At 40.8% G+C, this 17,716-nt stretch overlaps 1 protein-coding gene across 1 annotated transcript in view; it reads right to left on the bottom strand.

The window, feature by feature from the left end:
- The window catches only part of Dmxl2 (Dmx like 2), a 137,920-nt gene that overhangs the window by 52,280 nt on the left and 67,924 nt on the right, over positions 1-17,716 (bottom strand). Inside the window, exons 14-17 of the mRNA XM_052188322.1 lie at positions 9,747-9,836; positions 7,880-8,003; positions 4,260-4,379; positions 2,480-2,707 (exon numbers count right to left, since the gene is read on the bottom strand). Coding sequence (XP_052044282.1) covers positions 2,480-2,707; positions 4,260-4,379; positions 7,880-8,003; positions 9,747-9,836 — 562 coding nt within the window. The remainder of the gene's footprint in view (positions 1-2,479; positions 2,708-4,259; positions 4,380-7,879; positions 8,004-9,746; positions 9,837-17,716) is intronic.

Here is a 17,716-nt window from a genome sequence, read left to right as displayed (position 1 = left end):
ATGCTTAAATATTAGTTATGTGTATGTGCACATGAGTACAGGTGACCTTGGAGGCCAGAAGAGAGAGAGCTCTGGGGTACCAGAGAAGTGGTTAGAAGCTGCCTGATGTGGGTACTATCAGCAAGATAGCAAATGTTCTTAACCACCCAGGCATCTAACTAACCTCCAAATATTCTGAAAAACTAAAAACCTTCTGTATTTTGAAAATATCCCTGGAAAACCAGTAACTGGGAGGCAGAGGCAGGATTTAAACATTCCAGACATTCTCACATACATTAATGAGTTCCAGACCAGCTTCAGCTACAAAGTAAGGCTCTCTCAAAAAACCAACCAAACAAAACCAAAACAATTTCTCTGTCAAAAAAACAAACAAAACCAAAATGAATTGTTTAGATCTGAATCAGAAACAAAAGCCCATAATAAAAGTCTTTTCAGTATAATCTTTTAACTGTGAAAGCAGATCTGTCTTAGTGATAAGAAAACGCTATACTCAATACCATCCACTATAAAGCAAAACAAGATTGAACGCTAACTTGTCAATATTATTATCCTAGGAACTCTCTAATTAGAATTCCACAGGTGGTAAGTCATTTCAGATACATAGCCTCAAATCCAATCCTTCAAATATCGTATCTACCTTACTAAAGTCAGTATATTATTACAGGTCAGAAACATCCAGTTCTGAAAATTGCATGAATAGATGGACAGACAGATGAACAGATAGGTAAACAGACTGAAAAATAATAAGTAAGTAGATACCCGGGCGGCCTGTAATCCCAGCATTTTGGGAGGCGGAGGCAGGTGGATTTCTGAGTTTGAGGCCAGCCTGGTCTACAGAGTGAGTTCCAGGATAGCCAGGGCTACACAGAGAAACCCTGTCTCAAAAAACCAAAAACAAACAAAAAACAAAAAAAAAAAGTAGGTAGATGACATAGCTTTAATTTTAAAAACTATTTATCATGTGTGAGGGCAGGTACACACATGTCATGGTATATATGTATTACACATGTCATGGTATACATGTGGAGGCCTCCTGCCACTCTCTAGGACCTGAGCTTGCACTCAGGTCATTGAGCACACAGAGAATGCCTCTACCAGAAGAGCCATTTCAACATCCACAAATACATATTGTAATGTGAGGTATCTAGTTTATATGTATTTTAGAATACTATCATGGCAAAACCTCAGAGAAGAAATGCATTTGTATGCAAATTGCTGAAGTTCATTTAGTTGTATTTACAGCTAGAAGGCTCAGTAGATAAAGGTGCTTGCCCCCAAGTCTTGATGACTCCAGTGTGACCTCTGAACCTACCGGAGTTGACTCCTGCACAGTATGTGACCACCAGATGTATGTTGTAGCATGTCTCATCCCAATAAATAAATAAATTTACAAGTGTAAACTATTTTAATTTAGGGTTTCACTCTGTGCTACCCATGTTTTACCTTTATTGTATATGTATGAACAAAGTTTGAGAGATAACTTTTGAAGGAAAATGTAATCCCAACACCTAGGAGGCTAAGACAGGAAGACTGCCATGAGTTCAAGGCTAGCATGAGCTACATAATGAGAAAAAACAAGAGGGATAAAATGCAGTGTCTTAGACGTACTTCTGCTTCTTAGAAGATAATTTTCAGACTGACTCCCAGACTCAAAAGATCAATCATGGTATGCACTCACTAATAAGTGGATATTAGCCTAGAAAACTGGAATACCCAAAACATAATCCACACATCAAATGAGGTACAAGAAGAACGGAGGAGTGGCCCCTTGTTCTGGAAAGACTCAGTGAAGCAGTATAGGGCAAAACCAGAACAGGGAAGTGGGAAGGGTCAGGTGGGAAAACAGGGGGAGGGAAGGGGACTGATGGGACTTTCAGGGAGTGGGGGTCCAGAAAAGGGGAAATCATTTGAAATGTAAATAAATATATCAATAAATTAAAAAAAAGAAGAAGAAGAAGAAAAAGAAATAATGTAAACAGTTTGGTTCCTTCTCACCATAACCCATTCCTCCATATGCACATGGTTTGGAGAGAACCAGCAAATGGAATTTACCATAAAAATTATGATTAACAAAAGCATGTTCCCACTGTAGCAGATGTGTAGCTTGGTCTTCGTGTGGGTCCCTAGCAAGTGGAACAGGGGCTGTCTTGGACTCTGCTCCCTGCCACTGGATCTGTTCCCCCGCTTGGACTCAGTGAGAGGGTTTGCCTAGTCCTGTTGGGACTAGATGTTCCAGGGGTGGGGAGGGTGATACCCAAAGGGAAGGGGTTATAGGATGGGAGACTTGTAAGGGTGGGACTGGGAAGAAAGGAAAGAGGGAATGTAAAGAGAATAAAAAATAAACTATTGGGAAAAAACAAACATATTTCTAAAAAGGGTGGATCACTACTAGCAATAACTACCTCAATGCCACTGAAGCACACACATTAGAAGGCAGCACTGTTTGAGGCACCACTGTTCAGTCTCAAGAACACTCTACCTGCTGAAGGTGTTGCTCTTATTACTTCAACAGCTTCCGGCAGATCCAGGGGCTGGCTATATACAAGTCTGGAGCTCAGAATAAGTTTACTAGCAGTTTGAAGATTAGCAATCGATGAGGAATGTGGCATGGAGCTCACACTAGAGGAGGTTTCTGGAGAAGAGTCCAGGTTCTTCTGTCCCGGGACTGAAAGCAGACTGTCAGATGAGATGCCCTCTGCAGCTTTGGCTTTGCAAATAAATTTGAGATGTGTTATCACCACTGTTCATACAAGGTGAGACATTTTATTATTCTCTAAGAAATGCAACTTCTTACAAGATTCCCACTTTTTACCAGATGATTTTTGGCCTCCTTGCTTATCTTGAGAAATATATACTTTTCAACTGTTTGGTTCCTTCTTACCATGACCTACTTCTTCACAGGGACATGTCAGAGGAGAACCACAACCTATCACATCTAAGCCTTAAGTTACATAGTTTCACCATTCCTAAACCTTGAACACACCAAAGGCCTAAGAAACACGTAAATGTACAAACTCCTGTGTCTAACCCCAGAGACAACTTGGGACAGATCTCAGTAATCTGTACTTTTAAAAAACAGCCTAGTGGGCTAGTAAGATTGCTTAGTAGGTAAGGGCATTTATTTAATGTTCATAAAACTGGTTAATAACAAAATTAATACCAGAAATAACAATCTTGCATAGCTCTTAGAACTTTGGGCTAATTTAAAGTAGATTCACCTTGACAACTAAATGACAAATCTAAGAGAATAAACCAGTTATACTAAATCAAAGACTGCACATCACAATGCATATTGACAAGTCAAGTCATACTGTAATCCATAAAAATACCTACCATGTGTAAATTAAAAATAAAACTATATGTAAGATATCTTACTGTCCAGCAACAGTGGATTCAGCATGGTATGGCTAGCCCTCTGATTCTTTATTTAACAATCAAAAAGCATAATTTAAAATTAAAAATCAAACCTTAATATAGGCAACAGAGTGAGTTTGTGGATAGCTTAGGCTATATAATGAGATTGTGTATCAAAAAAGAAAGAACAAAAAGAAAACTGGTCTGGGAGTGAGTGAGTTCACTGATAAAGTCCCTGCATGCCAAAGGCAGCACTAACCCTTCACCCCAAGAAAGTATGTATAGCAAAGCATGTGAAATAGTGGATCATCCGCACTACTGTACTTCTGAATGGCAGCCTTCAGGTGTTTAATCACATTTTGCCAAACAACTGCTGCTCATAAAGCTAGGCTGAAGCGCAGTGATTCAGAGAGCAAGGAGAGAGTCTACATATAAATGTACCACACCAACTCTTACCACCAGGGCTGACTTACAAACGTGCTTTCCACAAACAGACAATAGGCACTCCATCATTGTTAACTAAAACAACTCAGCCTACCTTTCTATTTTATTTCCAGTATATCCAACGTGCCCACAGACTGGTTTGTTTTAAGGTCAGTTTGTTTCATAAACTCAGCCTGGTTGCATGTATCTTCCAAACCTAGCACTCAGGAGACTGGGGATCTTAGGCTGGGCTCTTGTAATAGCTTGGGCTATCATCATCATCATCATCATCATCATCATCATCATCATCATCATCACCACTATCACCACCACCACCCTCATCATCATCATCACCTTTTCATTTATCAACTCAATTTATAGTTCATTTCTTCATCTAAAGAATCAACCAATCTAAAGCATTTTCTATTAAAATGTCTTTATTTCACATAATCTCTGTATAAAATAGCAATATAATTACTTACCTAAACAAGCTTGTACAGATTTAAGATGGAGGTGCCACATATGGAGAATAGAGTTATTATTGCTGTCCTTCTCAATAACTACTAAAAAGAATTTTTCTGAAAATGGTGGTGGGCGATACCCTGTTGTTCAAAGGGAAAAGAATAATAATAATTATTATTATTATTAATAAGAAAAGTATTTTTAAAAGATTTATTTATTTATTATATGTAAGTACACTGGTCTTCAGACACTCCAGAATTGGGTGTCAGATCTCATTACAGATGGTTGCTGGGATTTGAACTCGGGGCCTTTGAAAGGAAAGAGCTTGCTGACAGGAGCCTGATATGGCTGTTCCCTGAGAGGTTCTATCAGCACCTGATCAATACAGAGGCAAATACAGGGGCCCCAATGGAACAGGTCAGGGAAGGACTGAAGGAGCTGAGGGGGACTGCAACTCCACAGGAAGAACAATGTCAACCAACCAGACCCCCCCCCAGGCTACCCAGGGACTAAATCACCAACCAAAGAGTCCACCTGGAAGGACCTATGGTTCCAGCTGCATACGCAGCAGAGGATGGCCTTGTCTGACATCAGTGGGAGGGGAGGGAGGCTTGATGACCCAGTGTAGGAGGATGAGGCTAAAGGGAGGAGGAGGGAGTAGGTGAGTGGATGGAGGAGCTCCCTCACAGAGACAAGGGGGAGGGAGGAGAGGGGGGAATTGGTGGAGGGGTAATTGGGAAGGGGGATATTATTTGAAATGTAACCAAATAAAATAATTAATTTAAAAAAAAAAAAGGAAAAAAGAAAAAGAAAAGCTGTCTCCCTAAGATCCAGCAGGGGCATGTTTTCAATTAGTGACTGATGGTGAGGGGTCCAGGCAGGTGGTCCTGGATTCTGTAAGAAAAAAGGTTAAGCAAGCCATGGTGAGCAAGCCAGTAAGCAGCACCCCTCCATTGCCTCTGCATCCACCTCTGCCACCAAGTTCCTGCTCTGTGAGTTCCTTCCCTGACTTCCTTTGGTCACGAGTTGTGATGTGAAACTGTAGGCCAAATAAACCTTTTCCTCCTCAACTTGCTTTTGGTCATCCATTCCATCGCAGTAACAGAAGTCCTGGCTAAGACAGCTGTTCTCCATGAACAGCCATGTAATGACAGTTGTAGAGTTTGGGTTTCTTTGAAAAACAAAGAAATATGTTTTCATTTTGATGCCAGGTATGGGGATATGGGGCTGCTCTAGACTGACCTCAGCAGCTGACTATGATTTGCCTCATGCTCTAGCAAGGGCATGGTTTTACCATTTGCAGATAGTTTCTGTGACTAGGTGTCATTGAATGCTGAGGACCACTGATACTAGGTCCTCCCTCCCAGAGGCAGGAAGGGTTGTTGTTATTGAGTTGTTGGTTAGTTGGTTGTTGTTTACTGTTGGTTGTGGTTTGTTAAGTAGTTATACACAAAGAAGAAACAAGAAAAAGAGGAAATTAGATATCAAACTTTTCCCAAGGTACTCAACAACCCTAATCAGCAGGAAGTAATCTAGTGATAATGTCTCCCCCTTTCTGACCCCTGACTTTACTCAGGGATCTCTTTCATTTCCTTTCTATCCTTTTTTCTCTCTTTTGTGATTGGGGGGGGGGTGGAGAAGACAGGAACAGAACTAAACAGAGAATTCCCAGCAGAGGAATCTCTAATGGCCAAGAAGCACCTAAAGAAATGTTCCGCCAGGATATGGAACAAGGGAAACACTCCTCCACTGCTAGTGGGAGTGAAAACTGGTACAACCACTTTGGAAATCACTTTGGCAGTTTCTCAGAAAACTTGGAATAGTTCTACCTCAAGGCCCAGCTATACCACTCCTGGGCATATACCCAAAAGATGCCCCACTATACGACAGAGACATTCCCTCAACTATGTTCATAGCAGCTTTATTTATAATAGCCAGAAACTGGAAACAACCCAGATGTCCCTCAATTGAAGAATGGATGAAAAAAAATCTGGTACATCACATTGGAGCAATAGGGACCCCAAATTTTGGACCCAAAATTTATCCTGTCTATAAGAAATGCAGGGATAGCAGATAGAACAGAGACTGAGAATGACCAACCAATAATTGGCCAACTTGAGACCCATCCCACGGGCAAGCACTAGTCCCCAACACTATTACTGATGCTATGATGTGCTTGCAGTCAGGAGCCTAGCATGGCTGTCCTCTGAGAGGCTCTAACCAGCAGCTGACTGAGACAAATGCAGAGACCACAGCCAAACAATGGATGGAGCTTGGGGTTCTTATGGAAGAGTTTGTGGAAGGACTGAGGACCCTGGAGGGGAAAGGAACTCTATAAGAAGACCAACAGAGTCAATTAACCTGTACCCTTAGGGTTTTCAGAGGCTGAACCACCAACCAAAAGGCATACATGGGCTGGCCCTAGGTCCCCTGCACATATGTAGCAAATGAGCAGCTTGATCTTCATATGGGATCCCTAACAACTGGAACACAGGTTATCTATCCCTAAAGCTGTGGTCTATATGTGGGATATGTTCTTCTAGCTGGGCTGTCTTATCTGACCTCAGTGGGAAAGGATGTGTCTAGCTCTGCAGAGACTTGATGTGCCAGGGGGAGGGGAAACCCAGGTTGGGGCCTCTACCCTCTCAGAGAAGGGGAGAGAGAAAGGACTGTGCCGGGTTGGGATGGGAGGTGGGCAGTGATCAGGATGTATAGTGAATAAAATATATTTTTTTAAAAAGTTATAAAATTGGGAGGGAAAACAGAGAAACTCTACACACAGAAAAGTTTCGAGAAGCATTAGAAAAAAAGGGGGGGTTAATTTGGCAAAGGCATAAGAAATACATCAAAGGGGACTAAGAATTTGGAAACCCTTTGCAAACTAAAGGTACTCATTATAGAGAATAAATTCTTAGAAAATGACATGGCGCCGGGCATGGTGGTGCATACCTGTAATCCCAGCACTTGGGAGGCAGAGGCAGGCAAATTTCTGAGTTCGAGGTCAGTCTGGTCTACAGAGTGAGTTCCAGGACAGCCAGGGCTACACAGAGAAACCCTGTCTCGGAAAAAAAAAAAAAAAAAAAAAAGAAAGAAAGAAAGAAAGAAAGAAAAAAAGAAAGAAAGAAAGAAAGAAAGAAAGAAAGAAAGAAAGAAAGAAAGAAAGAAAGAAAGAAAGAAAGAAAGAAAGAAAGAAAAGGACATGGCTTTTCACTATAAAACAGCATAACTTCTATTAATACAAAAATCAAAAATCATGATTTCTAAAAGAAATACTTGGTGCTAAATTCTGAAGTTGAAACTAAACATTTTACTCTTTGTTTTTAAAGATCTTATGGAAAAACCTATGTTCTTTCCAAAAAGGGTCCTGAGCCCCAAGCATGGGTCCTCTGGGGAAGAAGCAGGCGCTCTTAGTCACCATGCCATCTCTCCAGCACTTAACAAGTAGCTCTGACCACTGACTAATTCCCAAGGCTTCTGAGTGACCACCTTGAAATACCCACCAGTGATGAAAGCTTGGAAAGTGTTTAATGATTAAGCAAGCTGTCTGTTCTTCCAGATAAGATTGTATTATTTGGAATGATAGCCAATCAGTACACTTCATCAGCTAACAAACACACCCTCCCTCCCACAAAAAACATACCTTGTGATGGTTGGAAAAATATTTCTGTTTCCTTTTCCTTTTTCTCCATATCTTCTTTGTGTGGTTTATATCCAATAATGAAATCTTCCTGAAACACGTGCAGCAGCTGCGTATGTGATCCACACTATAACGAGATCCATGAGAGCAACCTGATTAGTGGGGCACTGAAGGAACAGAGCATAAGCTTAAAAATTCAGGGAAAGGAGTCTCCTTACACAGAATGAATTAAAGGGCTATGATATTACATTAAACCATAAAAACTGAATCAAAGTTTGGAACATTTTGTCTATTCAGGTATAAGAATATAAAATCTCTTTATAAAACAAGGTCATCATCCTAAGGGAAAGAGACCAACTGAAGAAAGCCTTTGTGAGCAGAGAACTCAGAGAACACAGTCATGGCACAGAAGCTGACAGACGACCCCAGTCCTCATGACGCTGAGACAGGTGAGTTCCAGCCACACAGCTGCTTCCTCAAACATCAAAAGAACATCCAGGAAGAAGACAGGAAGAAAAGGAGGATTCAACCAGGGAAGAGGACATTGACAGGAATATTGACAGAAGAAGAGAAAATGAGGAGGGAAGGAGGAAGGGAAACAGAGAGACAGAGACAGAGATCAGAAAACATTCTAGGAACAAACTTATAAATTCTTGTTTTAAATTCTTGAGATCTAGAAACCCATCATCTATCAGTGGTTGAGTTTTACCACCCTTGTGCTACTTAAATCAGAAGCAGATGGGAAACAAGTTTGATGTAAATATAAAGGGGAGAGTGGACCACACCAATATCCACGGTAAAGAGATCAACCAACATGGGGGATCCACTCTTCTAGATCTGTCTGTAGTAGTAAAAAAGGAAGTACCTAGTTGGATTTAAGGCACATTAATGCAACTTGAGGACAGAAAAATTACGATTTCCTTGGAGGCATCATTAGTAACTTAAGTCTGGCAGCCCCATTTCTGCTACCAAAAGCTGATGTGATAATTTCTCCATGTAAGTAGAAATATCTTTATATCCCTTAAGACTGCAAGAATAACTATATTTGTCTCATTCTTCATTTTGCTTTGTTTTAAGTATATGGTTACTTCATCAAAGTAATCTTTCTTATTAAATGGCTGTGTTTTCTCTCTACCTTAAAGAAATAATTAGTACAGAGACAAATGAACTTTAGCCCTCCTTGGGGAACAGGGCTTTCCTCTTCTCCCAGTGGGAGGTAGTGAGGAAGCCCGACTGCACAAAGAACTGCGAATACAAAGTAAGAGTATACGCTGAGATTGTATTCATATGCAGTTTATCGGGTCTCATGAAAATACTCAATCTGATGTGCAAGCAAGCAAATGCTGTGCACTCTCGCCTGAGCTGAAATCAAAGCTAAAATGGATGGAGAAACAGCAACTGGAGCCTGTGTACAGCTGGACTATATCTGCCCTTGGCACACAGACACAGAGGTTATAGTTTCAAACTTCCTTTAAATAAGAAATAATGACACAGATATAAGTCAGTTGGAGGACAGTAATTCCTAAGTCATTAGTAGATTCCCCCCATACATTTTGGGAATCACTAGACACTGGACGTTTTATCAAATGATAATTACACTAAAACTAGAAAATGTACATAGAAAACACTCTGGAGACTGGGCAGTGGAAGCACACGCCTTTAATCCCAGCACTTGGGAGGCAGAGGCAGGCAGATTTCTGAGTTCAAGGCCAGCCTGGTCTACAGAGTGAGTTCCAGAACAGCCAGGGTTACACAGAGAAACCCTGTCTCGGAAAACCAAGAAAAAGAAAAAAGAAAAGAAAAAGATACTCTGGAATGGAGAGAATCAAATACAACATGTAGCATCACCAATTAGAAAGCATGTTCTTACTTGGTCAGTTATGGCATCAAGTTCAATAATGCAGCCTGGTCGAGCAGTGGACTGTTGGCTCACAATGTTAAATACTTCTCCAATAAGTTTCTGTAAACAACAAATGCAAAATGTCAATGATCAACAAAATTACCACTCTACCGTCAGCATGATAGCATCATAGACACTGAAGCTCACCCACATAATCACAGATTGACAATAGCAATTAATATATTCAAAGAAATACATCAAATTTCCATTCTCATTTCTGTTTTTAAAGTTATGAACTTAGAAAAACTGACAATATTAGCATAAATACTGTAACTTCAAAGCACTTTGCCATTTCAATGTCTTCACTAGGACAAATGTGAATAAGGACCTAACCCAATGCATGTGTGTGTGGCACATGGATGTTTAGAGGCATCGGAAAGTACAACTCTCCAAATAGTATATAGAGATCTTGGTTGACAAATGGGGCTGTCTCTTGACATAAGAATATTTTAATTAAGCCAGGCGGTGGTGGCGCTCGCCTGTAATCCCAGCACTTGGGAGGCAGAGGCAGGTGGATTTCTGAGTTCGAGGCCAGCCTGGTCTACAGAGTGAGTTCCAGGACAGTCAGAGCTATACAGAGAAATGCTGTCTCAAAAAAACCAAATCCAAAAAACAAACAAAAACAAACAACAACAACAACAAAAAGGACTATTTTAATTAAAACATGACACTAACTTCTGGATCTCTTAAAACTCCCCAAACTTCATAATGGGAGGGGTTTCTTCCCCCACCCAACCCTCACCAAGAAGTCATCTCATTTAAATAAAAACCTTTCAATAACTGAATGTCTCAGCACTTGTTTGCAGTGTCTTTCTCTGCCCTCACAACCCCACCATAACAAAGGTTAGATCCAAGCTTAATTAAAGATCAACTCTAATCGGAAAGAGCATCTGTACTGGATGTGTAGGACCTTTCTGATTTGTATCAGTATAATTCCAAAAAACATGTACCTGGATAGATTCTAGGTAAGTCAGTCATGAGATATAAAGTGGGTGATTTAGTGGGGCTGAATTTATTGGTGTGAGCACATTCACTCCACAGCCAGGGTTTAAAGTGTTAGCTCAAACACCAACAAGTGGTTCTGACGCCCTGTTACTTTTATCCAGTGAATCCTGGGCTCAGCTGTGACCTACAACCTGTGAGGCTAAAATGCCAGGATCTCTCTAGCACAAAAACAAAAGACTGCTACTCCAAGTATATCAACAGAGCAACAGCAACAAGAAAGTGCACTGTGCACCAGCTCTCTAACAGTATCTCCAGATTCATGTGTATATAGCGTTTATGAAGTGTTGCTGCCATAAGCTGGGTGTCCTGGTTAAATGTTTGTCAACTTGACACGAGCCAGAGTTATTTGGAAAGAGGAACCTCAGCTGAGAAAAGGACTCCATCAGATTGGCCTTTAGACAAATCTGTAGGATGTTTTCTTGATTAATGATAGATGGGAGAGGCCCAGCCCTATGGGGCAGTGACCCCCAGGCAGGTGGTCCTGGATTATACAAGGAAGAGGGCTGAGCACGCCAGGCACAAGCCAGGAAGCAGCATTCCTCCATGGCTGGGCTTCACTTACTGCCCCCAGGGTCCTGTCTCGTGCTCCTGTGCTGATTTCACTCAGTGATGAAATATCACCTAAGACCTGTAGTATGAAACAAATGCTTGCCTTCCCAAGTTGCTTTTGGTCACAGCAATAGGAACCCTAAGACACAGGTCATAGTGAAGTAAACCTCTACACTCAGAATGCTGAGGCAGGAGGATCAGGAGTTCAAGAGCAACCTGGGCTACATAGTGAGTTCCAGCCAAAGGCTGGGGAGGATCTCAATGGTAGAGTGCTTACCAAGTGAACCCAAGGCTCGGGGTGACATTCTTAGCAACACACACACACACACACACACACGCACGCACGCACGCACGCACGCACGCACAGTCTTGGCTGTACAGTGATTCTTTCTCAATCACTGATGCTGATCTGCTGGTCGAGGGGGAAATCTGATGAGTAATTCTATAAGTTCCTCAGGTATTTCCAACACATAACCAAGACTCTCACAAAAACAAATACACATTCCAGCTAAGGGTTTGTCTTCCTTCCTCACAACTCACTATAACTAAAGAGTTTGCCAGTACAGAATCCCACTCAACCTACAACCAAGGAATTCATTTGGCAGTAGAAATAACTTCAGTTTCAACCAGCAAGCTTATATTACAGTGCAGGGTAACACCAAAACTAGGTTGATGTGGGTGAAGCACAGAACTTCAAAAGCATCAAAAATCAAGATAAATGATATAAATTTTAATGTGGTATCTCTTAAAAAAAATTTCAGCTGGGCGGTGGTGGCGCACACCTGTAACCCCAGCACTCTGGGAGGCAGAGGCAGGCAGATTTCTGAGTTCGAGGCCAGCCTGGTCTACCGAGTGAGTTCCAGGACAGCCAGGGCTATACAGAGAAACCCTGTCTCGAAAAAACCAAATCCAAATAAATAAATAAATAAATAAATAAAATTCATGCAAAAAATCTAAAAATAAGCAAAATATACAAATTTAAATACAGGATTCAATGGCTTAATTATCCTGAAAGCAAAATAAAAAACTATATAAATGCAATTCTGTTTTTTAAGAAAATTAGTTAAAATATATTATAAAAAGATTAGGTTTACATGCACCTAAAATAAGATTAATGCTAGTTTTATTTTCCTTGCTTTAATAGATGGAAAAATATCTGTAATGTTTTCAAAACCATCTTTGCTTGTAATCAGCAAACAGTCGTATATATAGATCAGACACGAATCTTCTTCTGCAGGATGACACTGCTGCTTTTGCAGAGATCTGGGTTCAGTTCCAAACATTCAATAGAGGCTCACAGCTGTCTAATTCCAGTTCCAGAAGATCCTGCACTCTCTTCTAGTTTCCAGGGACACCAGGCACACGCATATAGACATGGAAGCAAAACACGCATACGCATAAAATAAAAATGAATAAACCTGTTTTCAAAGGAAAAATGAGAACAATGGAACTGAAAAGACAATGAATCAGTTTTGGAAAATCCAAACACAAGGTAACTTCCAACACTGTTTTCCATTTACTCCCACTCCTAAGGAAACTGCTCTGAGGTCTACAGTTGCTCTCCACAGACCGATGGTAAGTCCCTATTGATGAAAAGAACACCTGCAAAAGCCACTGAATGTGGAGAAGCCAAGCTGGTAGCTCCACAGAGCCTTCATCCCTAAATACTAGTGAACATGGTACTGGAAAGCACACTGCATCCCACCAAAGGAGAATTAAACACCAACCCAGCTACAAATTATTCAATCTACAACGGTAATCTGCATGAAAGATACACTTCAATAGTGGCACCAACCAATATCTGACTGCATTTAATGCTTACTCCAGAGATGGAACCTCGGGTGACCAAGAACCTGATACTATGACAGCCCAAGGTCCTACATGAAAACTAAATACTACTGTTCTGCTAAAGGAACATAGCAATAAAAATGATTCCTAATGATGCTCCACTATACTCAAAGATCTGTATCTTGCTCATCCATTATTAAAGAAATTTCCTCTTGCATTAGATGAAAACAAGTAGAGACCCAAAGCTAGAGAGTGTGCACGAGGTGTAGATTGTGTTTCCAGGTTTATTCTTACGGGATTTCTGTGTGCAAATGTGCGTGCGCACCTGCATCTGTAAGTGTTTCTTGTGCTTTTTTCCCATTTTTTTTGTCCTGTCACTTCAACTACAATTTCCCCTCCCTCCCCTCCACCCAGTCTCTCCCCAACACCTACCCTGGCCCCAGATCCACTCCCCCTTAGAAAAGAGCAAGCCTCCTCCCTGGGACATCAATCAAACGTGGCACAAGACAACCTAGTAGGAGAAGGGTCCCAAAAGCAGGCAAAAGAGTCAGAGATAGCCTCAACCCCTGCTCCCACTTTTAGAAATCCCTCAAGAACACCAAGCTACTCAGCCATAGCATATATGCAGAGGACCTAGCTCAGACCCCTCTGGGCTCCAGATCTCTGCGAGTCCCCATGAGTCCCAGTCAGTTGATTCTGTGGCCATGTTCTTGTGGTGTCGCTGATCCCTGTGGTTGCTCCTAGCCTTCCTCCCTCTCCTCTGCAGGACTCCCTGAGCCCCACTACTGTTTGTCTGTGGAACTCTGCATCTGTTCCCATCAGTTGCTGGGTGGATCTCTTTGCTCTCTCTGATGGAGGAATATGCGAGGCTCCAGCCCCAGAACATTCTCCAAGCAGATCAAACTGTAGGCGGAAAGTTTTGTGACTAGGTTGGTGTCCCAATCCCTCCACTTGAGACCTTTCCTGGTTACAGAAGATGGCCAGTCTAGGCTCTGTGTCCCTCATTATGAGGACATTTTGCTAGGGTTACTCTTGTAGACTCCATTGCACTAGGTTTCTACCTTACCCTGAAATGTCACCCCAATTCCAGGATTCTCCCAGTATTTTGTTCCTCTCCCCCACCAGACCCCTCCTTGTTCCCAACCCCACCTGCCTCTAGTCCACCAGAGAAATCTATTTCATTTCCTCTTCCCAGGGAGAGCCTTCATCCTTTTCTAAGCCCTCCTTCTTACTTAGCTTCTCTGAGTCTGTGAATTTTAGCATGGCTGTCCTTTATATTACATTACATATGTATGTACTTTACATATATAAGTACATACCATGTCTGTATTTCTGAGTCTGGGTTACCTCATTCAGGATGATTTTACTCTAGTTCTATCCATTTGCCTGCAAATTTCATGATGTCATTGTTTTTAATGATTGAGTGATACTCCATTATTTAAATGCACCACATTTTTTTTATCCATTCTTCAGTTAATGGGCATCTGGCTTGTTTTCAGTTTCTGGCTATTATGAATAAAGCTGTTATGAACATAGTTGATCAAGTGTCCTGTGGTAGGCTAGAGCATCCTTGGAGTATATACCCAGGAAGAGTATAGCTGGATCTTGAGGTCAATTCTGAGAAGCACCATATTGACTTCCAAAGTGGCTGTACGAGCTTGCACTCTCAGAAGCCGTGAAGCATGCTCCCCTTGCTCCACATCACCCACAGAAGGAGCTGTCACTAGGATTTTTTATCTTAGCCATTCTGACAGAAAAGATGGAATCTCAAATTCGCTTTGACTTGCATTTCCCTGATGTCTAAGGATATTGAACATTTCTTCAAGTGCTTCTCAGCCATTTGAGATTCCTCTGTTGAGAATTCTGTTCAGATCGGTACCCTATTTTTTAGATTATTTGATTTGTTGATGTCTAGTTTCTTAAGTTCTTTATATATTTTGAATATTAGCCCTATCTCAGAAAGAAATCAGGGAAAACAATCTTCACAATAGCCACAAATAATGTAAAATAACAAAGCAAGTCAAAGACCTATATGATAAAAACTTCAAATCATTGAAAAAGATATCAGAAAATGAAAAGATCTCCCATGCTCATGCCTGGATAGGATTAATGTAGTAAAAATGACCATCTTACCAAAAGAAATCTACAGATTCAATGCAATCCCATCATAATTCAAACACAATTATTTAAATACCTTGAAAGAACAATCCTCAACTTCATACAGCAAAATAAAAAAAAAAACCCAAGATAGCTAAAACAATTCTATGCAATAAATGAATTTCCAGAGATATCACCATTCCTTATTTCAATAGTAATAAAAACCAAATGGTACAGACATAAAAACAGACAGATTGTAGATGTCCCTCAACTAAAGAATAAAGAAAATGTGGTATATTTACATAATGGAATACTATTCAGCTATTAAAAAAAAGTCATCATGAATTTTGCAGGCAATTCATGCCTGCAAATTTGCATCCAATGGATGGAACTTGAGAATACCATCCTGAGTGAGGTAACCCAGTCCCAAAAGGACATGTACGGTATGTACTCACTTACAAGTGGATATTAGCCAGTAAATACAGGATAGTGATCCTACACTCCACAGACCCAAAGAAGCTGAACAAGAGGAAAGGCACAAGCAAAGATGCTTGAACCTCACTTAGAAAATCATCCTAAGAGGCAGATGTAGAAGGAGGGAACTGGAAGGAAGAAGAGATGAGGAAGAGAATGGGGAGATTCAGGATCAGGTGTGAGGAGGAACAGGAAAGATGGCTGTCTTCTGAGAAGCGCCACCTAGCAGGTTACTCAGAAAGATGTGTATACACACACACACACACACACACACACACACACACACAAACACACACACACACGCGCGCGCGCGAACTTGGGGGCTCTTATGGAAGAATAGCAGAAGGATTACAGGCCCTGAGGGGAATAGGAACTCCACAAAAAGACCAACAGTCAAATAACCTGGACCCTTGGGGCTCTCAAGAGTCTGAACCACCAACCAAAGAACATACATAGTCTAGACCTAGGCCTCCCTGCACATATGTAGCAGATGTGCAGCTTGGTCTTCATGCGGGTCCTGAACAACTGGAGTGGGGGGCTATCCCAAAAACTGTTGCCTCTAGGGTATGTTCTTCTAGTTGGGCTGTCTTGTCTAGCCTCTGTGGGAGAGGATACACCCAGTCCTGCAAAGACTTGGTGTGCCAGGGTGAGGGGATACCCAAGAGGCTCCCAACTCAGAGAAGAAGAGGAAGGGGAATGGGGAAAGGATTATGGAAGGGGACAATGAGTGGAATATAAAGTGAATAAGTTAAACAAACAGGCAAGTTGATCAATGAAATTGAATGGAAGACTCGGACATAAATCCATACAACTAATTTTTAATCAAGAAGCCAGAAATATATTCATTAAAGAAAAGAAAGCATCTTCAACAAATGGTACTAGTCTAACTGGACATCAGTATGTAGAAGAATGTAAATAGATTCATATCTATAACCCTGAATCTAGGAAAGAGATCAGGAGTCATAGAAGCAAACATCAGCAACAGAATACAAGAGAAAGAAGAGAAAATCTCAGGTGCAGAAGATACCATAGAAAACATTAACACAACAGTCAAAGAAAACACAAAAAGCAAAAAGCTCCTGACCCAAAACATCCAGGAAATCCAGGACACAATGAAAGACCAAACCTAAGGATAATAGGTATAGAAGAGAGTGAAGATTCCAAACTTAAAGGGCCAGTAAATATCTTCAACAAAATTATAGAAGAAAACTTCCCTAACATAAAGAGATACCCATGAACATACAAGAAGCCTATAGAACTCCAAATAGACTAGACCAAAAAAGAAATTCCTCCTGTCACATAATAATCAAAACACCAAATGTACTAAACAAAGAAAGACTATTAAAAGCAGTAAAGGAAAAAGGTCAAGAAACATATAAAGGCAGACCTATCAGAATTACACCAAACTTCTCACCAGAGACTATGAAAGCCAGAAGATCCTGGGCAGATGTCATACAGACCCTAAGAGAACACAAATGCCAGCCCAGGATACTATACCCAACAAAATTCTCAATTACCATAGATGGATAAAACAAAATATTCCATGACAAAACCAAGTTTACACAATATCTGTCCACAAATACAGCCCTACAAAGGATAATAATAGATGGAAAATGCCAACACAAGGAGGAAAACTATATCCTAGAAAAATCAAGAAAGTAATCTTTCAACAAACCCACACAAACATAATTCCACATCCAACAACAAAAATAACAGGAAGTAATCACTTTTCCTTACTGTCTCTGAATATGAAAGTTAATATTACTAATGTATCCTAATCGATTCAAATTCAAAAATATGAGGAATTAGAAATTTGTTGGCTGTCACCCAGTGGTCTCTCTAATTTGGTAATTGGAGTAAAATGCCCACTATTGTACAATCCATACACACTTTCTGCTTGTCTGTACATGACAGTGTCTTGCTGTGTACCACATAATGGCCTATGAACTCCAATGTCTAAAAATTCTTATTTGGGGTTTGTAAGAGCAAGATTTTAAGTTCTACTAAAAACAAAACAAACAAAAAGG

The sequence above is a fragment of the Apodemus sylvaticus genome, chromosome 7 (assembly GCF_947179515.1).
Source record: "Apodemus sylvaticus chromosome 7, mApoSyl1.1, whole genome shotgun sequence".
Lineage (NCBI taxonomy): Eukaryota > Metazoa > Chordata > Mammalia > Rodentia > Muridae > Apodemus > Apodemus sylvaticus.
This window is presented reverse-complemented; position numbering and strand designations above follow the sequence as displayed.